The 25672-nt window shown below is 37.0% G+C and overlaps 3 protein-coding genes and 2 pseudogenes across 3 annotated transcripts; 3 read left to right on the top strand and 2 right to left on the bottom strand.

Moving 5' to 3' along the window:
* Positions 1–8190: 8190 nt before the first annotated feature.
* LOC145903090 (lysozyme g-like) lies at positions 8191–9128 on the top strand (annotated as a pseudogene).
* Positions 9129–9364: 236 nt separating this feature from the next.
* Positions 9365–10702, top strand: LOC145903088 (lysozyme g-like). Its single transcript, XM_082991170.1, has 5 exons — positions 9365–9425; positions 9524–9721; positions 9774–9887; positions 9971–10053; positions 10424–10702. The coding sequence occupies exons 1-5, from the start codon at positions 9365–9367 to the stop codon at positions 10700–10702; spliced, it is 735 nt and encodes a 244-aa protein (XP_082847296.1).
* Positions 10703–12176: 1474 nt separating this feature from the next.
* On the top strand, positions 12177–13943 carry LOC145901786 (lysozyme g-like). Its single transcript, XM_082989580.1, has 5 exons — positions 12177–12433; positions 12493–12591; positions 12737–12850; positions 12987–13069; positions 13478–13943. Exons 1-5 carry the CDS (start codon positions 12385–12387, stop codon positions 13751–13753), a joined length of 621 nt encoding a protein of 206 aa, XP_082845706.1. The 5' UTR covers positions 12177–12384; the 3' UTR covers positions 13754–13943.
* Positions 13944–14336: 393 nt separating this feature from the next.
* Positions 14337–15021, bottom strand: LOC145903087 (uncharacterized; annotated as a pseudogene).
* A 4103-nt stretch (positions 15022–19124) lies between these two features.
* LOC145903086 (uncharacterized) lies at positions 19125–20141 on the bottom strand. Its single transcript, XM_082991169.1, has one exon. The coding sequence runs from the start codon at positions 20139–20141 to the stop codon at positions 19125–19127; it is 1017 nt and encodes a 338-aa protein (XP_082847295.1).
* Between the last annotated feature and the right edge of the window lie 5531 nt (positions 20142–25672).

The following is a 25672-nucleotide window of genomic DNA, read 5'->3' as shown; positions in this document are numbered from 1 at the left end:
TGGATGGTGTAGTTCGGCGATTATAAAACACACAGAAAGTAAAATGACGAGAACTCAAAACGTGCCAACTTCCAAGCGCGGGGGTTAAATCTAACAAGTGCACGAGGTGACAACTGACGATTGCAATCATTAGATAAAAATACGACTAAACAACACTTCTAAATAATGGTTGTGAGTTCGAATCATAAGCATTTTACAAACACATGTTCTTAACCCTCTATGCACAGAATTATTAAATTTAAAGAAAAAACAATAATTATGTGTGGCAATGATAGATTAATACACCCTCATAATCAAATCCTAAAGTTATAAAATAGTAAAATGAGCTTGAAAATCCAACTAAAAATGATACAACACTTAAGGTACTATATATTATAATTATTATGCTTGTTTATTTGCAATAATTTTTATTCTTTGTCATGTGCAGTCATGCATAACATTTCAAAATGCATATATGAAACTTGCATTTGCCACAAGTAAATAATAGAACCCAAGAAAAGTTAATTGTTTAAAATCCAATTGCCACAGCATCCATTAGCAAAACAACCATCTGGTAATTGCAATCATATACACAAGTGGAAACATGTTATGCCAATATTTTCGACCAAGTTGTATTCTGCTCAGCCCAATGTGAAAGTCCAATCAATTGACTCCCACCATGAATGGGTGTAATTTAGGATGTCCTGTTTTCCATTTTGTTTCCTTGTCCCATCTTACAACAGAAAACGCTGATACAGCTGTAATGAAGCGGGCCGGAAATGAGCATCCCTTTGCAAATGTGCAGGTTTCAGTTATGGCCTCAATTACTCAATCAACAATGACATAATCATTTGAGTAATACTCAAACTAGTAAAACACTATGTATTTGATCTAACTTACCAAATCCATCAATATAAACATAGAAACTCCTAAACTAAGCTCTGCTCATCATCAAAATTACAATATTTTCCGACAAGTCATCATCAATTTTACCATTATCATTCCCCAATAGACCTTCTACATCATTTGCTTCCATCAATTTACCTTACATTTACTGTACACAATGGCAAATATTCACAATTTAAGAGCAAAATCATAAACTTTTGATTTTTATATCCATCACAAAATATCACCTAATGGACCGCGTCATTAAATTTGTTACATTGAAAAAAAATTCCATAAAATCATAAAAAAACATATCTCTTGTTCCTGCCACTTTCCGAATCAGTTTTTAGTACTATAGTTTAGCTCTCGTTTTGAAACAGTCGTTTGGAGCACAATGTTTTACAAGGGATGCTCAAAACTCTTTTAAGGTTTTTTTTGGATTTTCCAAATTAACGACATTTTATTTGGAAAAAAACATATCTGACCAAAAATCGTTGGTATTTACTTCAATAACATCTACGCCCACATGCATGATTTTGTTAACTCACCAACTTAAAAGTAAAGCCTTCAAAGTACAACCGTAAACCTACAACAAACCGCCATTTACCAAAACACAATTTTCGAAAACTACTGCCGTTCCCACTATCGGAGTTAACCATAACAGTGTTTCCAATTGCAAAATTTTTGTTCTTTGACACATAACAAATGAGATATTCTTGGCAAGCGCTCAATAAACGTTCATTAAGGCCAGGTCCACACTCACGCTTTGCGCCGGCGGATTCTTTGTTTGTTCCAATGTCCCGAGCTTTCGCCCACACGCTGGTGTATAATGAAACAAACAAAGAATCCGCCGGCGCAAAGCATGGGTGCGGACCCGGCCTAAGGCTGTGTTTGTTGCATGTATTCTAAACGTTACCAATTTGTCACAAATGTCAATATAAGGATAAGCATATAACTGATGGCAACAATTCACTCATAATGTTTGTTTTTTTCATCATAGATTCGGATATGAGATGGTTAAGAACATCTGTTTGTATAATGCTCATGATTCGAACTCACAACCATTACTTAGAAGTGTTGTTTAGTCGTATTTTTATCTAAACATTGCAACCGTCAGTTTGTCACCTCGTGCACTTGTTAGATTTAAACTCCCCGCTTGGAAATTGGCACGTTTTGTGTTCTCGTTCTTTCACTTTCTGTGTGTTTCATAATCGCCGAACTACACCCTCCACTGCAGGTAACAACCACTCCGTAAAACTTGTAATCGCAACTCCAAAACTTCTTTCTCTTCCTTTGGCACTTCAACCTTTAAATATTTATGTATCTTTCAACTTTATTAGTCGTATTATGTTGATTCATATGGTTATCAGACATGTGCAAAAAAATCAATTTGCTTTGTAGTCAGCAAAAGTATAGGACTGACTTACATTTACGCTGTAACTTTGAATCGTGAGATCATTGCTACTATAAGCAAGAAATTCAAGAAGAAAACACAAAACAAACAGAAATGGAACAATTTCACTGCAACATTTGTGAAAAGTCGTTTCAAACCAAAGACTCACTGGAGAAACATAAAATCAATCACACAGGGGAGTATCCATTTCGTTGCGAAAAACATCAAAGTCCATCATTCAAAATCCAGAAACGAAAATTTGGAGAAAAAACATATAAGTGCACGTTTTGTTCGAAAATGTTCAGCCAGAGTGGAAATCTAAGCAGACACATTCGGACTCATACAGGAGAGAAACCTTTCAGATGCAATTTTTGTGAAAAGCCTTTCAAAAACGGCATCGGAAGTCAAACAACACAAACGAACTCATACTGCAGAGAAACCTTTCAGATGCGATTATTGCCAAAAGTGTTTCACAGCCAAATCGACACTCAAAGACCACAAACTAACTCATATTGGAGTGAAATCTTTCAGATGCGATTTTTGTGAAAAGCCTTTCAGAACGGCATCAAACGTCAAAAAACACAAACGGACTCTTACTGGAAATTGTCCGCTGACCCGCCTGTAATGGTCAAAAGTAAACGCTATTTTTTTACTCTTGTAGGAAAAAATGTTGCACTCTCTTAAACTGAACTACCACTTTTAACGTTTCATGACTTTTCGTTCCGCCACTTTCCAAATCAATTTTTACTGCTATAGTGTCACAAGTTTAGCCCTCGTTTTGAAACAGTTGTTTGGAACACATTGTTTTACGAGGGATGCTCCAATCTCTTTTAAGTGTATTATATTTTGAATTTTCAAAAATTAACGACATTGAGTATAAATGTGATACATATTACACTTGTTGTTGCACATTACCATTGCGGAGCCAGCTATCCTTTATTTACAAACACTAGTGCTAAGTATGCCTATTTTACAAGATATATTAATTCACTTTACGACGGCCATCCAGTTGAGCCTGTAGTACTTTCATCCCCTCATGTGTCGTATGTGGGTAGTTACCTATACAATTTTGACAACCCGAAAGGCAAAATTTAATATTGTCCCCACAAACTACTAAGCTGCGGTGAATAGGATGTTGTTAATTAAGGCACCATATCTAACCAACATTGGTAGTTTACTGCAGAACAGCGGTTCACAAGAAAAGAAACTTTTGACGGTTTGATAGTTAGATGCACGATAACAAAACAGTTTTGAGTTCCACTATGATCGGTGTGTGAGATTGGCACATTTTTGTGTAATATTCTGCGCTTGCATTAGTTCTTTCTATAGCAGAATTTGGAAACCGAGCTCAAATTGATGCGGTGACCATTACAGGCGAGTTAGCAGTCACTTTCCAACATGAGTTCGAATGTGCACAGCCAGATTTCCTTTTCGACTGAACAATTTTGAACAAAATGTGCATCTGAAAGGTTTCTCTCCGGTATGAGTTTGTATATGATGGCTTAGATTTCCTTTCGTGCTAAACTTTCGCGAACAAATTGTGCATTTGAAAGGTTTCTCTCCCGTATGACTTCGTTTGTGAATTTTGACGTCCGAAGCCCTTGTGAAAGACTTTTCGCAAAAAATACATCTGAAAGGTTTCACTCCAATATGAGTTAGTTTGTGGTCTTTGAGTGTCGATTTGGCTGTGAAACACTTTTCGCAATAATCGCATCTGAAAGGTTTCTCTCCAGTATGAGTCCGAATGTGTTTGCTTAGATGTCCTTTCGTGCTAAACCTTCGTGAACAAACTGTGCATTTGAAAGGATTCTCTCCAGTGTGGGTTGGAATGTGTGCACGCAAATGTCCTTTCTGGTTGAACCCTTTCGAACAAAATGTGCATTTAAAAGGTTTCTCTCCAGTATGAGTTCGTTTGTGGGATTTCAATTTGGAGGTGGTTGAGAAACGCTTTTCGCAAAAATCGCATGTGAAAGGTTTCTTCCCAGTATGGACACGAATATGTATGATTAAAGTTTCTTTACGACTAAACGCTTTCGAACAAACAGTGCATTTATAAGGTTTCTCTCCAGTATGCGTTCGTTGGTGGATTTTCAATTTCGATTTCGTTATGAAACACTTTTCACAAAAATGGCAGCTAAAAGGTTTCTCTCCGGTATGAGTTCGAATGTGCAAGATTAGAGTTTCTTTCTGTCGAAACACTTCCGAACAAGACGTGCACTTGTAGGGTTTCTCTCCAGTATATGATCCTTTGTGGATTTGGAGAGATGCACTTCCTGAATTTTTTTTGCAACGAAATGGCTTCTCTCCTGTGTGAATGATATCATGCTTTTCTAGTAAGTCTTTGGTTTGAAACGACTTTTCACAAATCTTGCAGTGAAACTGTTCCATTTCAGTTTGTTTTCTGTTTTTTATCTTAAACAACAATTGTTAAACTTTTTGCCTATTACCAGTAATTTCACAATTAACAGCTACAACGTAATTGTAAACAGTATTATATCTTTGGCAACACTAAAGCAAATTGATTGTTTTGCGCCCTCTGTCTTGATGTTTACCACAGTTTTAAGAAACCGGGCAAAACGCTCAAAACTGACTCGACATCTCGACATATTGCGCAACAGAAATCACCTCATTTCTATCTGCAGTTTGCTTGCACACCAAATTTCTCGCCAACTAACGTTACTAATTCCGTAATTACGTATTGGTATATCTGCTGTTGTACGTAGGAGTTTATCCGAGTACGTAAAATGTTCTGCGTGTAAAGAAGTTGAAAGATGTATCAATATTTAAAGGTTAAAGTGCCAAAGGAAGAGAAAGAAGTTTTGGAGTTGCGATTACAAGTTTTACGGAGTGGTTTTTACCTGCAGTGGATGGTGTAGTTCGGCGATTATAAAACAAACGGAAAGTGAAAGGACGAGAACACAAAACGTGCCAACTTCCAAGCGGGGGGTTTAAATCTAACAAGTGCACGAGGTGACAAACTGACGGTTGCAATGATTAGATAAAAATACGACTGAACAACACTTGTGAATAATGGTTGTGAGTTCGAATCGTAAGCATTTTACAAACAGATGTTCTTAACCCTCTATGGACAGAATTATCAAATTTAAAGAAAAAAATAATTTAGTGTGGCAATCAGAGACTTATATACCTGCATAAGAAATATTTTTAATTTGGGGTGGGGAGTTTGAGGTTTTTTAAATTTCAAAATTGTTGTTTAAGGTTTTTACTGTCCATAGTTAAATTGAATCCAAAATACTGCATAATATTCTGTTTTTGCTGGTTGCACAATAGAATAATTGACTGTTTTCGAAGGTCTGCATGAGTGTATTAATTTCCTAATATTGTTACATGCCATTGAAGCCATTTTTATAAACAGGAAATAGGTGAACAATTAATGTGAATAAATTTAAGGAAAAGTTATAAACCTAAATCCTATTATTCAATTTTAAATTAGAATTTGGATTTGAAAAGCTTAGAATTTGAATCATCCAAACTTGTTATTTTGAATTGCCCACATCTCTATATTACATTAATCCTGGTTGTAACCACTCAAAACAGTTGGTACTATGATGTTAGTACAGAGTGTCAGTGTCTAATAATTACCCCTGAATGTAAAAATGTGCATGGGGAAAATATTAGATGCATTTTTCTAAGAGGACAGACTAGGTAGAGGTTTGAGTTTAACCTTCATTGAAAACTTTAGAGCTTTACCTGCCAGTGTTTCCTAAATGAAATTTCAAATCAATAAAACACTGTTAAATTTTTACAAATTACCATATCCACTTAGTTTGAAAAAGTTTACGTAAAACAAATCCCCCTCACAAAAAAATCATTTTTTTCATCAGTGTTTAACAGAAGAAACAACACATGGTGTTTTTATCTACTGCAGGCTTCCAGCTTACCACATGCACAAGATAAAGCTTGAGGGAACCATAGTTTTTTTCCTTTGGTAGCGCCCACTTTACCTCATAACTTTAACTGTCTGACAATTTCCCAACTGACTGACTATATGTATTTGATCTAACACAGAAACTGCTAAACTAAGCTCTGCTCATCATCAAAATTAGAATATTTTCCGAAAAGTCATCTTCAATTTTACCATTATCATCCCCCATAGACCTTCCACACCATTTGCTACCATCAATTTACCTTACATTTACTGTATATAATGGAAAATAGTCCCAATTTAAGAGCAAAATCATTAACTTTTGATTTTTATATCCATTACAAAATATCACCTAATGGACCGTGTCATCAAAATTGTTACATTGACAAAAACTTCCATAAAATCCTAAACTAACATATCTGACCAAAAATCGTCGGTATTTACTTCAATGAAATCTACGCCCACATGCATGATTTTGTTTCAACTCACTAACTTAAAAGTAAAGCTTTCAAATACAACCACAAACCTACAACAAACAGTCATTTACCAAAACACAACTTTCGAAAACTACCGCCGTTCACACTATCGAAGTTAACCATAACAGTGTTTCCAATTGCAAAATTGGCGTTCTTTGAAACGTAAAGAATGAGATATTCTTAATCGGCGCTCGAAAATCGTTGGTGTTCATGGCATGTATTCTAAACGTTATCAATTTGTCACAAATGTCAATATAGCAATAAATTGTTTTTACTACATGAAATCTACCTAACCAGCAGCACTTCTTTCACAACAACAACAACTGTTGTGTTTTTGCAACAACCGCCCACGGACCAATTGGACATATACGATGACATATGACACAAACACTTAAACGCTAAAATCAACATTCAAAAATTAATTTTACCGTCAGTTACGAGAGCCCCGCCCATTTGATTTGATTTGATTTCTTTATTACAAACTATTTATCGTTGTTTCACCTGATTAACCAATGTACGCCTGTGGTGATCAAAAAGTAGGTCACTTGTAACATCTGATCAGAGCGTCGTCCAGTATGTTAGCACCAGAGGTTTCTACTGTTCGGCCAGTTTTATCGTTTTATCATTTTTAGCATCTAACTATGTCTTTTCTGTTTATTTTGTTTGTAGGACTGAAGATGCCTTAATAAAAAGCGAAACTTGTTTTCTGAAACTAGAAGCGTGGACACAAAGTTGTTGTAGTAACATTTAAAATTAAATGTCAATATAAGGATAAGCATATAAGTGATGGCAACAATTCACTTATAATGTTTGTTTTTCTTTCATTATAGATTCGGATATGCTTTGGTTGATTGCCTGAACTTGTGGATGCTTTATCACATATGTTGTACACGGTTTCTCTAATGTATTGGTTGGGTAAAAACGTGGAAGATTCGAGTGCTTTTCTGGGCATGTATGTTTAAGCAAAACTTACTCTTGAAAGGTTTATCGGCATTGTGTATCAGCAGGGTAATTACGGTGATGTTACAGTACAAACTTTAATCTCGAAACAAATAGTTGTTTTTTGCACACTTGTTTATAGGCTTATGGCGAGCGCACTGTTCGCCTGCGCATTGAAGTGTGCATTGCCTACTTCTTGTGTCGCCGTTACTTTATAAACGTGTGTTTTGTGTTGCTCGCTCTTGCTACACTGCACAACTTGCTAAATGGTTTAATATAGCAGAAGTAATGCATGGCAAGGCGGGACCGCCCCACTGCGCAGGCCCTTTATATTTGGCGATCACAGCTCTAATATTCTGATCATAAGGTTCACAGGCTTCGCAGCCAAGCTGGATCAGCCACTTTTCCCGACAAGTCGGAGCGAGATCTGAAAAATCAAGCTCCCGGTGAGGATTGAACTCACAACCCTGGGCTAACCAGGCCCAACGCTCTACCAACTGAGCTACAGGAGCTCACTGGCTTCACGGGGTATATTGTGGCCAAGGTACACTGGTGCGCAAGCGCGCAACTTGTCAGGCGGCCTTCACATGCGTAGAGGATCTCCACCACCGTAATCAGACAACGCGGAAGTAATGCCATGCTTACGCATAGCAAGGCGGCATTATTTCTGGCACCCCGCTGTCATAGCAGGTATATTAATCGCCCCCACAGTATGATGCTGTTTGTATTTACCATGACACACACCACGTTCGCAGTGATTAAAGGGAAAACAATCATAAGGTCGATATGTGTTGAATGTTTTCATGTTTCAGGAATCATCAGTCGTAAAAGTCGGGCCGTGAAGGCTTTGTTGAGCGGCTGGGGTGACCATGGAAACGCTTGGGGTTTGATGCAGGTTCTCCGACATTGCGAACAAAAATATTAGTATGAATTAAAATGTATAGAAGATACAAATTTACATTGAAAATAATACAAAATTAGCACCAAAATGGTCTTGCGAACAAACACGTGTCATATGCGTATGGCGCCCTGCTGAAAATGTTTCAAACACAGAAAGTTGGCCGTAAATTCTAAAATCCCATATTTTCGTTTTATTTGTATAGACATTCTTGATGGTCTAAATGATCTTACACTTAAAATCTGGCATTTTACAGTTTAAGAATCATCATACACATATGTCACATAAAATAATCTATTTAATAACTTTTGTGGGTATAGTATATGTGCATGTTTTCTGCGTTGTAATACATCATTCTGTCAGCTGTTTGTGTCAAATAAACAGTTGTGTTATAGATTGACAAACGATATAACTAGTTGAAAGGAGATTGGAATTCTCTGACCCACGTACTCCAATGGCACACAGATCCTGATCAACTTTATTGTTCAAGTCCAAGCAAAATTCCCCACCTGGAGTCTTGATCAGCAACTGCAAGGCGGAATTGCTGCTTACAACTTTGGCATTCGCAACGTTCGCTTCTGGGACAAACTGGATAAAGGAACAAACAATAATGATTACTCCAATAATATCGTCGCTAGGTCTCAGATTTTTCGCCAAAATGGATACAATTAAATAATATTTGTCGAGTATATCAGTCTTTGTTTGTGAGAAAATTTGTGTGATTGAACATGTCGATGAAAGTTTTCGATTTTGCAAATTATCGGTTGTGAATTTGGAAATCACTACTGTAATTTTCACATTGTCGATGCTGTCAAATTAAACACACGTAAGTAATTACAAAGATACCATGGTATGGGCTTCGGTAGGCTAGGCCTTGACTGAATTTATTGTTTCGGATTACGGAAAAGATGTTTACCGGTCCGATGAAGATGCACATTTTAATTCTTTTTGTGGTTCTTTGCTGTCAAAGTAAGTAAGTTATTATCAAATAACGTAACAATTGCATTGATGTTTTTGGTATCCATGCAATTTTGTTAAATGAGGTAAATGTTACCGTGTTTGCTTAGGCCTTTGCACACAATGTTGCCGAATGTCGTGTTTTGGAACAAGAATCGCAAGTGCTGGCCAAGGATTGGTTTTGAGTTTTTCAGTCGGTGGTCAAAGGAACACGACACCCCGTCCAGGTTTGTTTGGCGACATTAATAAGTTACATCCCACCGGTGCGTCCTTTCAAACAGCAACAGGCGATCGACTTTCGTACAGCGGTAAGTCCATGAACGTCACTACAACCGTTGTCACTCACATCCCATTATCCAGGAGTTCGCGCTTCAAGAAAAATGGCATTTACGGACCTTGAAGACGTAAACCGATACAAATCGTCGATATTGAGTGCTGCAAGAAAAAACGACGTCGACCCTGCGCTATTGGCAGGTATTGCGCTTGATAATGAAGCTTGAGTATTGTTAACTCATGTAGGTATGTGTGGGGTTTCAAATTCAGCTTTATCGCTGTAGGTATTATGAGCCGGGAGAGTCGAGGGGGAAGAATGTTAAAGAACGGGTTCGGCGACGGTGGGAACGCATTTGGACTGATGCAGGTGAGTCTATAAGATTTAAACAATTAGGTTTGGGTTCTTTCAAACTGCTACTGCTATTTATTTGTGAAAAATCTGTACTGATGTTAGTCCAGTTTTTCTTGCAACTGAAGTGCCTAAAATGCCATCACTTGGTTTTGACAACAAAAAAATGAAAATCTGTATGAAACAATTTAACGGTTTATTACATTTAACTTTAAGAATATCAGGCACAAATACAAAAAATGATATTTTTCCAGCATTGGAGTTTCAGGGGCAGAAAACATATCATTGTTTATATTCATCTTCAGTAAAGTAAACAGAATTATTAAGTGAGATTGTGAATCACGGGTTAGATTGCATGTACAATAAAGATACAAACCACTTGGTTTAGATTGACAAGCGACACCACACCACAAAGGGTGCATGGAACTCCAAAGAACACATTTCCCAGGCTGCTAAAATTTTGGCCGATTGTAACAAGCAAATGGAAAGGAAATTTCTTGACTGGTCTTCGCATCGTCAACTTCAAGCCGGTGTTGTCTGCTACAATTTCGGAAGCATAAACGTCCGCTCATGGAAGAACTTTGACGTGGGAACAAGCAAAAACGATTATTCCAACGACGTAGTGGCCAGAGCCCAGTACCTCCGTGAAAAGGGATACAAAGACTAATAGTTGATGTTAGAAGTGGTGTTGGTTTTAAATTTCGACCTAGGCCTATATTTTAGTTTTCAGTGATGCGTAGTTGCTCAGTTAAATTGGTTACAAAGTAAGTGATGTATGGTGGATGTTGTGGTATGACTTTCGCAATATTGATTAGTCTTAACCGCTTGGATCATATTGTAGTCTTCATGCTTTGGTGCGTTGTTGTCCAATTGTGAAATATAATTCAGCGTGTGAAATATAATTAATTGGAAGACAGAGTCAATTTATATTTATGTAATGATGTAAATGATCGGATGAAGTGTTTGTTATCACTGCTGGTGCCCTGTGATCATTTATGCGCCGTGCAACATTGTTGAAATCTCATCCCAAAATACGTAACCGCATTACGAGTTTGAATCGGAATTTCAATGGTATGTTGCCTTTGTGCAACTGATGTTTAGTTTGATCGGTTTATAAAACGCAAGAGGGCGCTGTCGGTACAGTATTTTAAGGTCGGACCACGTTCGTTTAACTACGTCACGTGACCGTTGTTGACGCCCACAAAAGTTTAAACTAGAATGTTGGCAGGAAATAAGTATAGCGTTATTTAATGGTTCCTATAGATGATGACTATAAAGCAGTCTAACCGTGCGTTAATTAACTGTCATTGATTTATAAAAAGTTTAAAACAAATTTTAAGCTTGGAATAGCATTGGTCAGTATGAAAAAATAATGTAGTGCAGGTTACTTTGTTGAAACACTTCGCGGTAAAACTATTTCACTTACTGTTAACCAGCAGGTTTGTTGGTCATATATTAAATCTTGTTGATTGTTCGTTGGTGGGTTTGCGATATTACCTCGGTTGCAATAACTTTTTTAGAAAACTTTGCTTAGTGAAATTTAAATAACGGAAAAAGCCTTTGCGCATAATTTGCAACTAATTAAAATTTTGCACCATACAAACAGATTTTGCAATTGCACTGCAACCTAACTTCCCTATTACTCGCACCAGGAAGTTTTTACGTCCTTAAGAAGCTTGACCGTAAGATTAGTTCCCATCTGACTGAAATTTTTCCACTGTGCAACTATGATTATTCTCTTCCTGGTCACAAAGCTGGTTTGAGGGAGCTTGGTTGCACTGAGATTACATTACTTCATTGTCTGGTGCAAAAATTTAATTTTACATTGAAACACGTTCATTGGCATCGCACGCGCTGACTTAGTCCCCTTTTCCTGAAATTTCGGGGCGAGGTCTCAAAGTACAAGTGAGATTTGAGAATAACAAATTCAGACAGGGGTGTGGTGCTGTTAAAGCTACAAGTCATTAGCAAGGCGCGTATTTTAATTCATACGATTTTTGTTTTTACGGTAAAACTCTTTCGCTGACTGTGAACTGCTTATAACTAGCAGGTTGTCGAGTTATGAGTAAGTCTTATGTTAAATGTTCGAAGGTGGATTTGCAATAATTTTTTGGAAAACTTTGTTTGGTGAAATTTCAATATCGGAAAAGGCTTTTGGCACAAAATTTGCAACTAATTAAAATTTTGCACCAGACAAAGAGGTTTTGCAATCGCAGTGCAACCTAACTTCCTCATTGCTAGCACCAGCTTTCGGGCCAGGAAGTTGTTACGTCCTTAAGAAGCTTGACTTACGAAGAATAATTCACACCTGACTCGGGATTGGAGTTGACAGTTTACTACTGTATAACCATGAACAAACTATTGCTAATTCTCCTGGTTGAACTTTACTGTACCAAATGTAAGTTGTGGGTAAAAGTACAACGTATAGTTTTGCGTAAGATTGTGTTTATTTTGCAGACGCTGTTGGCTTCCACGGAAACTATGGCAACATTGATAACCTATCTCCAACCGGTGCTTCTTGGAAAACAGCAAAAAGTGACAAACTAACTTACGACGGTTTGTTTCGCTTCAATTACTTTAGCAGTTTCTGTTTATTGTGGTGCGAAAAGCATGGAGTTGATAACTTTGAATAAAAAAGTCAAAGATAATATACCGCTGCTTTCAAGTACTTTGTTTTTACAGTAGTAGTTTTTCAATGCAGGGGTCCCGGCCTCGTATGAAATGGCTTCAACAGATCTTACCGCAATGAATAGATACAAGTCAATCATACTAACGGCAGCCACAAGCAGTTGCATGGACCCCGCTGTCATAGCAGGTATGTTAATCGCCCCCACAGTATGATATTGTTTGTATTGACTATGACACACACTACGTTCGCAGTGGTTAAAGGGAAAACAATCATAAGGTCGATATGTGTTGAAATTTGTAATGGAAATATTTTCATGTTTCAGGAATCATCAGTCGTGAAAGTCGGGCCGGAAAGGCTTTGGTGAACGGCTGGGGTGACCATGGAAACGCCTGGGGTTTGATGCAGGTAATGCAATATTGCTAACAAAAATATAACTGTGAATCAGAATGCATAGAAGATACAAATTTACCATGAAAAAATACAAAATTACCACCGAAAAGTTCCTACGAATTAACATGTGTCATACGTGCATGGTCCCCTGCTTGAAATGTTTCAAACACAGAAAAGTTGACTGTGAAATTTAAAAACCCTTGTTTTTGTTTTATTTGTGGTCTTTCTTGATTGTCTAAATGATCTTACACCTGAAATCTGGCACTTGAAAGTTTCAGAATCATCTTTCACATATGTCACAAAAAATAATCTATTTAGTAAATTTTTGTGGGCTGTTTTATACGAAGGTATATATGCATGTTTTTTGCGTTGTAATATAGCATTCTGTCAACTATTTGTGACAAAGAAACTGTTGTGTTATAGATTGACAAACGATATCACAAGTTGAAAGGAGATTGGAATTCTCTGACCCACGTACTCCAAGGCACACAGATCCTGATCAACTTTGTTCTGCAAGTCCAAGCAAAATTCCCCACCTGGAGTCTTGATCAGCAACTGCAAGGCGGAATTGCTGCTTACAACTTTGGCATTCGCAACGTTCCATCCTGGGACAAACTGGATAAAGGAACAAACCATAATGATTACTCAAATGATGTCGTTGCTAGAGCTCAGTTTTTTCGCCAAAATGGATACAATTAAATAATATTTGTCGAGTATTTAAGTGTTTGTTTGTGAGAAAATTTGTGTGATTGAACATGTCGATTTAACTCTTCGATTTAGCAAATTATCGGTTGCAAATTTGGAAATCACGACTGTAATTTTAACATTGTCGATGCTGTCAAACTAAGCGCATATAAACAAACTTTCAGAACACAAAATATCTGAGTCAACCTCCGAAAGCGATTGTGGCCGTTTCTTCTAAAAATATAGTTTTAATAATGGGAAATTCGTTGGAGTAGAATTTGAATAAACGGAAACCATTCCCAACAGAATGTGTTTACACAATGTGGGATGATTTAGTTCAATTTCTAATATAACGTAACCTTTGATCTTACTTGTCAAAACTCTGGCTTTGAATGGATAATGCGTTTCGCATTCTGTTTTGCATATTTGCAGTCGAAGCTACAAATAAATGATCAGTCAACGACGAACAACAGCTTTCACGCACAAAGCATCAATCGCATTAAGTTTATAATTATATATATTTAACAAGTGTTCAACCATGCATACACATCAAGATCAAGCCATAAGTTTCCGATTACTTTACACAAACGTAATAATGTCAGTTGGGTTTTGTGTGGAAATTAAGTCGCGGGGTCAGCGGGCACTTTCCAGTATGAGTTCGAATATGCCTACCCAGATTGCCTTTTTGACTGAACAATTTTGAACAAAATGTACATTTGAAAGGTTTCTCTCCAGTATGAGTTCGTTTGTGTTTTTTGACGTCCGATGCCGTTTTAAAAGACTTTTCGCAAAAATCGCATCTGAAAGGTTTCTCTCCAGTATGAGTAAGTTTGTGATCTTTGAGTGTTGATTTGGCTGTGAAACACTTTTCGCAATAATCGCATCTGAAAGGTTTCTCTCCAATATGAGTCCGAATGTGTTTGCTCAGATGTGCTGTTTGTTTGAACGCTTTTGAACAAAATGTGCATTTGAAAGGTTTCTCTCCAGTATGAGTTAGTTTGTGATCTTTGAGTGTTGATTTGGCTGTGAAACACTTTTCGCAATAATCGCATCTGAAAGGTTTCTCTCCAGTATGAGTTAGTTTGTGATCTTTGAGTGTTGATTTGGCTGTGAAACACTTTTCGCAATAATCGCATCTGAAAGGTTTCTCTCCAGTATGAGTCCGAACGTGTTTGCTCAGAGGTGCTGTTTGCTTGAACGCTTTTGAACAATGTGCATTTGAAAGGTTTCTCTCCAGTATGAGTCCGAATGTGTCTGCTTAGACTTCCACTCTGGCTGAACATTTTCGAACAAAACATTTTCGTTTGTGGATGTTGATGGATGCTCTTTGATGTTTTTCGTGAAGAAATGGATTCCCCAGTGTGTGAATGAAGTCATGCTTTTCCAGTAAATCTTTGGTTTCAAACGACTTTTCACAAATCTTGCAGTAAAAGTGTTCCATTTTTGTTTGTTTTGTGTTTTCTGCTTGAACTTCTTGCCTATAGTAGCAATGATTTCACAATTGAAAGTTACAGCGTAAATGTAAATCAGTCCTATACTTTTGCTGACGACAAAGCAAAAAAAATATTTTCGCCTGTCTGGAAACAATTTGAAACGACATAATACGCCACAAAATCGACAAACAGGTTTGTAAAAGTAAGTTATAAGTATCTGCAGTTTCCTTGCCAAGTTTCATGTAGCCTTTTTCAAAACACACCAAATATCTCGACAAATAACGTTAATAATTCTGTAATTACATATTTTTATATTTGCTATTGTACGTAGGAGTGTATCCGAGTACGTAAAATGTTCTGCGTGTGAAAAGTTGAAAGAGGTATCAATATTTAAAGGTTAAACTGCCAAAGGAAGAAAAAGAAGTTTTGGAGCTATGATTACAAGTTTTACGGAGTGGTTGTTATCTGCAGTGGAGGGTGTAGTTCGGCGATTATAAAACACACAGAAAGGGAAATGACGAGAACTCAAAACGTGCCAACTTCCAAGCGGGGGTTTAAATCTAACAAGTGCACGAGGTGACAAACTGACGGTTGGAATGATTAGATAAAAATACGACTAAACAACACTTCTGAATAATGGTTGTGAGTTCGAATCGTAAGCATTTAGAAACAGATGTTCATAAGCATATAACTGATGACAACAATTAACTTATGATATTTTTTTTTCATTATAAATTCGATATGCTTGGTTTTATAGCCTGAATTTGTGAAAGCTTTATCACATATGTTGTGCTTACACGGTTTCTCTCTCTTCTTTATTGGTTGGGTAAAAACGTGGAAGATTCGAATGCTTAGAAAAGTACACGCTATTTTTTTACCCTTGTAAGAAAAATCTTGCACTCTCTTGAACTGAACTACCACTTTTAACGCTTTATGATCTCTTGTTCCTGCCACATTCCAAATCAGTTTTTTCTACTATAGTGTTTTAGCTGTAGTTTCAAAACAGTCTTTTGGGGCACAATGTTTTACCAGGGATGCTCCAAACTCTTATAGGTTTGTTATATTTTGGATTTTCCAAAATGTGATACATATTACACTTGTTGTTGCACATTACCATTGCGGAGCCAACTATCCTTTACATACAACACTAGTGCTAACTACAAAGCTGCGGTGAGCGGGATGTTTTTAATTAAGGCACCATATTCAACCAACATTGGTAGTTTATTGTGGAACAGCGGTTCATAAAAAAAAACTTTTAACGGTTCCATCGTTAGATGCACGATAACAAAACAGTTTTAAGTTCAACTACGATTGGTGTGTGAGATTGGCACATTTTTGTGCAATATTCTGCGCTAGCATTAGTTCTTTCTATAGCAGAATTTTTTAACCGAGCTTAAATTGACGCGGTAACCGTTACATGGGGGTCAGCGGGCACTCTCCAGTTTGGGTTCGAATATGCCTACCCAGACTGCCTTTTTGACGGAATAATTTAGAACAAAATGTGCATTTGAAAGTTTTCTCACCCGTATGAGTTCGTTTGTGCATTTTGACTTGCGATGACGTTTTGAAAGACTTTTCGAAAAAATCGCATCTAAATGGTTTCTCTCCAGTATGAGTTAGTTTGTGGTTTTTGAGTGTCGTTTTGGCTGTGAAACACTTTTCGCAATAATCGCACCTGAAAGGTTTCTCTCCAGTATGAGTTGGTTTGTGTTCTTGGAGTGTCCATTTGGCTGTAAAACACTTTTCGCAATAATCGCACTTGAAAGGTTTCTCTCCAGTATGAGTCCGAATGTGTCTGCTTAGACTTCCACTCCGGCTGAACATTTTTGAACAAAACGTGCATTTATAGGGTTTTTCTCCAGTATGAATTCGTTTGTGGATGTTGATGGATGCTCTTTGATGTTTTTCGCGAAGAAATAGATTCTCCACTGTGTGAATGAAGTCATGCTTTTCCAGTAAATCTTTGGTTTGAAACGACTTTTCACAAATCTTGCAGTAAAAGTGTTCCAAATATCTCAACAAATAACGTTACTAATTCTGTAATTACCTATTCGTACATCTGATATTATGCGTAGGACTGTTTCCGAGTACGTAAAAAGTTCTGCGTGTAAAGAAGTTGAAAGATGTATCAATATTTAAAGGTTGAAGTGCCAAAGGAAGAAAAAGAAGTTTTGGAGCTATGATTACAAGTTTTACGGAGTGGTTTTTATCTGCAGTGGAGGCTATAGTTCGGCGATTACAAAAAAAAAGGAAATGACAAGAATTCAAATCGTGCCAACTTCCAAGCGGGGGGGTTAAATCTAACAAGTGTACGAGGTGACAAACTGACGGTTGCAATGATTAGATAAAAATACGACTAAACAACACTTCTGAATAATGGTTGTGAGTTCGAATCGTAAGCATTTTTACAAACAGATGTTCATAAGCATATAACTGAAGGCAACAATTCACTTATAATGTTTTTTTCCATCATAGATTCGGATATGCTTGGATTGATTGCTTGAATTTGTGAAAGCTATATCACATATGTTGTACACGGTTTCTCTCCTGTATTGGTTGGGTAAAAACGTGGAAGATTCGAGTGCTTTTCTGGGCAAATATGTTTAAACAAAACTTACTCTTGAAAGGTTTTCAGCATTGTGTATCCGGACGTGTGCGACCAGGCTCCATTTAGTGGCGAGCGCTTGATTACATACGTTGCACTAGTATGGCTTCTTACCAGTTTGAATACCTTTGTGCGTTTTGACATGGGCATTTGTTGGACAAACCTTTTTCCAAATTTCGCATCTGAAACGTTTCAATTCGGAGTGAATGTATACATATCTGCCTAAATCGCGTTTATTTAAACGCTTTTGTGAAAAAATGAGCACATGAAGAAATTTTCTCCAAAGTACACACCAAGTGTACGACATTTGACATCTGAATTTAACAGGAAACATTTGATGCAAACAATCTCATCTTAAATGTTTTTGTTCTGTTTGAATTCGAATATGTGGGTTTACATCGCACTTTCTTCAGAGCATCTTTGAGCAAAAAGATCATTGAATAGTTTACTCTTTGGTAAGAGTCGATCTGTTGTCTTCCAAATGTTGCCATTTTGCTGAAATTTAAGGTTTTGAGTTTTGGTTTGCATTCGTGTTTATTTTTTCAATACAAACTAACATTGTTAGTTAGGATATACAAAAAGTGACAAACTAACTTACGACGAGTTGTTTCGCTTCAATTACTTTAGCAGTTTGTATTTACTGTGGTGCGAACAGCATGGGGTTGATAACATTAATTAGGAAAGCCAAAGCTACTACCATCAAGCAGGCGTATTCGAAATATCTTCATAAGAGTGGTCACCATAGTAGCTTTTGGCTTGCTGCCTTCTATTAAATTGGCTTTAACAGATCTTACCGCAATAAATATATACAGGTCAATCATACTAACGGCAGCCACAAGCAGTTACATGGACCCCGCGGTCATAGCAGGTATATTAATCGCCCCCACAGTATGATGCTGTTTGTATTAACTATGACACACACCAAGTTCGCAGTGGTTAAAGGGAAAACAATCATGAGGTCGATATGTGTTGAAATTTGCATTGGAAATGTTTTCATGTTTCCGGAATCATCAGTCGTGAAAGTTGGGCCGGAAAAGCTTTGGTGAACGGCTGGAGTGATCATGAAAACGCCTGGGGTTTGATGCAGGTTTTCCGACATTGCGAACAGAAATATTAGTATGAATCAAAATGCATAGAAAAAACACATTTACATTGAAAAAATGCAACATTAGCACCGGAAAGTTCTCACGAACAAACACGTGTCATATGCGCATGGCGCTCTGCTGAAAAAGTTCCACAGAAAAGCTTACACAGGCATGTGCCTTCTTAGATAATATTTGAAAAAGTTCTGCCTGTAAAGAAGTTTAAAGATGTATCAATATTTAAACTCAAATTGAGGCGGTAACCGTCACACGGGTGTCAGCGGGCACTTTCCAGTATGAGTTCGAATATGCGCACCCAGATTGCCTTTTCGACTGAATAATTTTGAACAAAATGTGCATTTGAAAGGTTTCTCACCCGTATGAGTTCGGATGTGCATTTTGATTTGCGACGACGTTTTGAAAGACTTTTCGCAAAAATCGCATTTAAAAGGTTTCTCTCCAGTATGAGTTAGTTTGTGGTCTTTGAGTGTCGATCTGGCTGTGAAACACTTTTCGCAATAATCGCATCTGAAAGGTTTCTCTCCAGTATGAGTTAGTTTGTGGTCTTTGAGTGTCCATTTGGTTACAAAACACTTTTCGCAATAATCGCATCTGAAAGGTTTCTCTCCAGTGTGAGTCCGAATGTGTTTGCTCAGATGTGCTGTTTGCTTGAACGCTTTTGAACAAAATGTGCACTTGTAAGGTTTCTCTCCAGTGTGGCTTTGAATGTGAGCACTCAAATGTCCTTTCCGGTTGAACCCTTTCGAACAAAATGTACATTTGAAAGGTTTCTCTCCAGTATGACTTCGTTTGTGTATTTTGACGTCCGATGCCGTTTTAAACGACTTTTCGCAAAAATCGCATCTGAATGGTTTCTCTCCAGTATGAGTTAGTTTGTGGTCTTTGAGTGTCCATTTGGCTGTGAAACACTTTTCGCAATAATCGCATCTGAAAGGTTTCTCTCCAGTATGAGTCCGAATGTGTTTGCTCAGATGTGCTGTTTGCTTGAACGCTTTTGAACAAAATGTGCATTTGAAAGGTTTCTCTCCAGTATGAGTCCGAATGTGTCTACTTAGACTTCCACTCTGGCAGAACATTTTCGAACAAAACGTGCATTTATAGGGTTTTTCTCCAGTATAAATTCGTTTGTGGATGTTGAAGGATGCTCTTTGATGTTTTTCGCGAAGAAATGGATTCTCCACTGTGTGAATGAAGTCATGCTTTTCCAGTAAATCTTTCGTTTCAAACGACTTTTCACAAACCTTGCAGTAAAAGTGTTCCATTTCTGTTTGTTTTGTGTTTTCTGCTTGAACTTCTTGCCTATAGTAGCAATGATCTCACAATTCAAAGTTACAGCGTAAATGTAAAACAGTCCTATACTTTTGCTGACTACAAAGCAAAAAAATATTTTCGCTTGTCTGGAAACAATTTGAAACCACATAACACGCCACAAAATCGACAAAAAGGTTTGTAAAAGTAAGTTATAAGTATCTGCAGTTTCCCAAAACAGTTACAAGACATCACATTCTTAATGAAATGTGTAGAGGAGGGTTGGTGGCTTCACTTAATTGCACATGGAGGGTAGTTTCTGTGATTCATTTTTTCACAAAACATACCTACACTTTTTTCTGCTTTTTTGGCCAAAATAATGGCCAACAGAGGGTCAAAATGCTCCCGGGGGAGCAGTTAAAGTAGTTATCTCGATTATAAATTTGGCCAGAATCCCTAGTCAAGGATTGGGACTAACAGAAAATCACAAATTGAACATACTTTCTATGATTCATTTTTCCACAAAATCGAACTCAATATTTGCGTAGTTTTTCAGCTACGTGTTCAACAGCACCCTCTACCAATTTACTGCCTGACTAATAACCCTGAAAACCATAGTAAAACTGCCCCAAACACGCTGAAAATTGCCCTGGCAACAGCCTGTTCATTTGCGCTCATTCAACCAAAACACTGGCGCCCATGCATGACACATTGCATTGTTACACATAATTTTACTCTGTTACGCAGGAGTTCGAGAAGGGCATCTTCAAACCAAGCAAGTCTTTTCCATAGAAATACAGAGATGCGGTCTGAATAATGGTTGTGAGTTCGAATTAAGCTTTTTCCAAACAGATGTTCTTAACCCTCTATGGACAGAATTATTAAATTTAAAGAGAACAATAATTTGGTGTGGCAATGGGAGACTGATATACCTGCATAAGAAATATTTGTAATTTGGGGTGGGGAGTTCAAGGTTTTTTAAATTGGAAAAATTCGTCACACTGGTCCATTATGGGACAAATTTCAATTAAAAAAAAATAAAAATAATTCCTGCAGTTCTAAAATAGTAAAATGACCTTGAAAATCGAACAAAAACTGATACAACACTTGAGCTACTATATATTATAATTATTATCTTTGTTTATTTGCATTAATTTTTTTTCTTTGTCATGTGCAGTCATGCATAACATTTCAAAATGCATATATGAAACTTGGATTTGCCACAAGTAAACAAAAGTACCCCAGAAAAGTTAAGTCTTTATAATCCAATTACCAAAGCATCCATTAGCAAAACAACCATCTAGTGATTGCAATCATATACAGAATTGGAAAAATGTTAAACTAGTATTTTCCACCAAGTTGTATTCTGTTCAGCCCAATGTGAAAGTCCAATTAATTGACTCCCACTAGAATGGGTGTAATTTGGAAAATGTCGAGGTTTCAGTTATGGACTCATATGCTGAATTAATAATGGCATAATCATTTGAGTAATACTCAAACAAGTAAAACACTGTAGTTAAATGGGGTAATTATCGGACTGTCCATAGGTAAATAGAATCCAAAATACTGCATAATATTCTGTTTTTGCATGTTGCATAATAGAGTAATTGACTGTTTTCGAAGGTCTGCATGACTGTAATAATCTCTTAATTTTGTTACATTAATCCTGGTTGTAACCACTCAAAACAGTTGGCACTATGATATTAATACAGAGTGTCAGTGTCTAATAATTACCCCTGAATGTAAAAATGTGCATGCGGTAAATATATGTTGCATTTTTGTAAGAGGACAGACTAGGTAGAGGTTTGAGTTTAACCTTCATTGAAAACTTTAGGGCTTGACCTGCCAGTGTTTCCAAAATGAAATTTCAAATCATTAAAACACTGTTAAATTTTAACAAATTACAATATCCACTTAGTTTGAAAAAGTTTACGTGAAATGAATCCCCCTCACAAAAAATTATTTTTTTACCAGTGTTTAACAGAAGAAACAACACAGGGTATTTTTAACTACTGCAGGCTTCCAACTTACCACATGCACCAGATAAAGTTTGAGGGAACCATAGGTTTTTTCCTTTGGTAGCGTCCACTAATTAACCCATAACTTTAACTGTCCGACAATTACCCAACTGACTAACTATATGTATTTGATCTAACATACAAACTGCTCAACTAAGCTCTGCTCATCATCAAAATCAGAATAAAATATCACCTAATGAGCCGTGCCATCAAATTTGTTACATTGACAAAAATTTCCATAAAATCCTAAAAAAACATATCTGACCAAAAATCGTTGGTATTGACTTCAATAAAATCTACGCCAACATGCATGATTTTTGTCAACTCACTAACTGAAAAGTAAAGCTTTCAAATACAACCACAAACCTACAACAAACAGTTTACCAAAACACAGTTTTCGAAAACTACCGCCGTTCCCACTGTCGGAGTTACCCATAACAGTGTTTCCAATTGTAAAATTGGCATTTTTTAAAATGCAAAGAATGAGATATTCTTGTTCGGCGCTGAAAAAACGTTTGTTAAGGGTATGTTCATGGCATGTATTCTCAACGTTACCAATTTGTCACAAATGTCAATATAAGGATAAGCATATAACTGAGGGCAACAATTCACTTATAATATTTGTTTTTTTTTCATTGTAGATTCGGATATGCTTTGTTTGATTGTCTGAATTTGTGGATGCTTTATCACATATGTTGTACACGGTTTCTCTCCTGTATTGGTTGGGTAAAAACGTTGAAGATTCGAGTGCTTTTCTGGGCAAGTATGTTTAAACAAAACTTACTCTTGAAAGGTTTATCAGCATTGTGTATCCGGACGTGTGCGACCAGGCTCCATTTTGTGTCGAGAGCTTGATTACACACGTTGCACTTGTATGGCTTCTTTCCAGTTTGAATACCTTTGTGCGTTTTGACATGGGAATTGTTGGTCAAACCTTTTCACAAACTTCGCATCTGAAAGGTTTCACTTCAGTGTGAATGTAAACATATCTGCATAAATCGCGTTTTTTCAACGCTTTCAAACGAAATGAGCACATGAAGGAATTTTCTCCAAAGTGCACACCAAGTGTACAACTTTTCACATCTGAATTTAACAGGAAACATTTGATGCAAAAAAACCTCATCTTAAAGGTTTTTGTTCTGTGTGAATTCGAATATGTGGGTTTACATCGCACTTTCTTCAGAGCATCTTTGAGCAAAAAGATCATTGAATAGTTTACTCTTTGGTAAGAGTCGATATTAGACTTGAAATCTGGAACTTGAAAGTTTAAGAATCATCATACACATATGTCACATAAAATAATCTATATAATAAATTTTCGTGGGTATGGTACCGTATTTTAAGGGCCATAGGGCGCAATTTAAATCCTTTTTTTCCTCATAAATTGATCGTGCGCCTTATAAGCCGGTGCGCCTAATGTATGGATTAAGTAGTGCTTATTGCCTACACTCAAAACCAGTACCGATACTATTATTATATAAATAAACCACCGTCTTACACAATAAACTACGGTAAAAGCAACTAGCAACTGTGATGTTCACCAGCCACATTTTTTCTTTTGCTCATTGTACTATTGTGACTTGCTTACATTTATTACGTAACAAGTAAACTTTATACGGTAACCCATACTCCTAAAAATACGTTGCGTTCTATAGCCCGGTGCGCCTTATGTATGAACAAAAAACTAATCAAAGCAATTTATTGACAGTGCGCCTTATAATCGGGTGCGCTTTATGGTCTGTAAAATACGGTATATGTGCATGTTTTCTGCGTCGTAATACAACTTCTGTCAACAATTTGTGTCAGAAACTTATATGTTATAGATTGACAAACGATATCTCTAGTTGAAAGGAGATTGGAATTCTCTGACCCACCTACTCCAAGGCACACATATCCTGATCAACTTTATTGTTCAAGTCCAGGTAAAATTCCCCACCTGGAGTCTTGATTAGCAACTGCAAGGCGGAATTACTGCTTACAACTTTGGCATTTGCAACGTTCGCTCCTGGGACAAACTGGATGAAGGAACAAGCAATAATGATTACTCAAATGATATCGTTGCAAGGGCTCAGTTTTTTCGCGAAAATGGATACAATTAAATAATATTTGTCGAGTTTTTTAGTCTTTGTTTGTGAGAAAATTTGTGTGATTGAACATGTCGGAAAAAACTTGGTTCGATTTTGCAAACTATCAGTTGTAAATTTGGAATCACTACTGTAATTTTAACATTGTCAATGCTGTCAAATTAAACGCATGTAAATAACAAAAATATTTTCGCAATTTGATCTTCTTTGTCAAAACTCAGTCTTTGAATGGATAACGTGTATCGCAATGTGTTTTGCATATTTGTGGTCGAAGCTACAAGTAATTGATCAGTCATTAGCAAGACGCGTATTTTTATTGATTCATGGTAAAACTCTTTTACTGACTTTGAACTGCTTTGCGATAATTTTATTAAAACAATATGCTTTGTTTGGCAAAATGTGAATATTAGAAAAGGCATTTGCACATGATTTGCAATTTTAAATAAGAAAGCCAAAATTAATATGCTGACCATTCTCAACAGTTTAAATGGGAAAACAGGATTGGCTTAACCCACATATACAATGAACATATTGCAAAACCTGCGGTTGCGTATGTGATGATGACGCAGAAATGTGGGGAGCATAAATTCGTTGCAGTATCAAAACAAACAACTGCATGTGGCACTAAAGCGAGGGCATGTATGTTGTGACTTGATAGAAAATGCAGAAACAATCAACTAAAATTGTATGAATATATATCGTTTAACTGTATAACCCAACGCTGTTTTCGGTGTTGTTATGTGTCGTGCAGGATAATTACGGTGGTGTTAATGTACAAACTTTAATCTGGAAACAAATAGCTGTTTTTTGCACACTTGTTTGTAAGCTTGTGGCGACCGCACTGTTCGTCTGTGCATCGAAGCGTGTATTGCCTTTTTCTTGTGTCGCGATTACTACATTATAAACGTGTGTTTTGTATTGCTCACTCTTGCTATACTGAACAACTTTGCTGAATATAGTATCAACAGCTTACTGGTGACCCCGAAACTCCAAATACCTTGTTTGAAAATCATGGACACGGAATACCTGTCGTTTTTAAGCGTCCACGTTTTGGCCAACACAGCCACGCGTGTCTGGTTGCAAAAACCTGAAGCACACTTTGCGCAAAGGGAAATCACAGCAGACGATACGAAGTTTTTCTATGTAGTTTTGGCCTTAGACTACGCCACAGCAGCGCGTTATATTTACCTTGGTCGACTGCTTCACCCGATGGCCGGAAGCGATACCAATCGATGATGCCACAGCCATAACTTATGCACGTGCTTTTGTTTTTATTGGGTTGAGTGGTTCGGCATTCCCAGTCACGTTGGACTACCGTTAGTCAAATGCTGGGAACTCGTCTTCACATTTTTGACTTTTTTGGTTGAACATTTTTCAGCAAAACATTGCAAAGATTACACAATGGTGTGAGTTCGCATGTGCCTTCTTAGATTGTATTTGAAA

This window comes from Ascidia mentula, chromosome 5 (genome assembly GCF_947561715.1).
Source record: "Ascidia mentula chromosome 5, kaAscMent1.1, whole genome shotgun sequence".
In the NCBI taxonomy this organism is placed as follows: domain Eukaryota; kingdom Metazoa; phylum Chordata; class Ascidiacea; order Phlebobranchia; family Ascidiidae; genus Ascidia; species Ascidia mentula.
The sequence above is the reverse complement of the archived record's forward strand: the minus strand, read 5'-3'. Positions and strand labels throughout refer to the sequence as shown.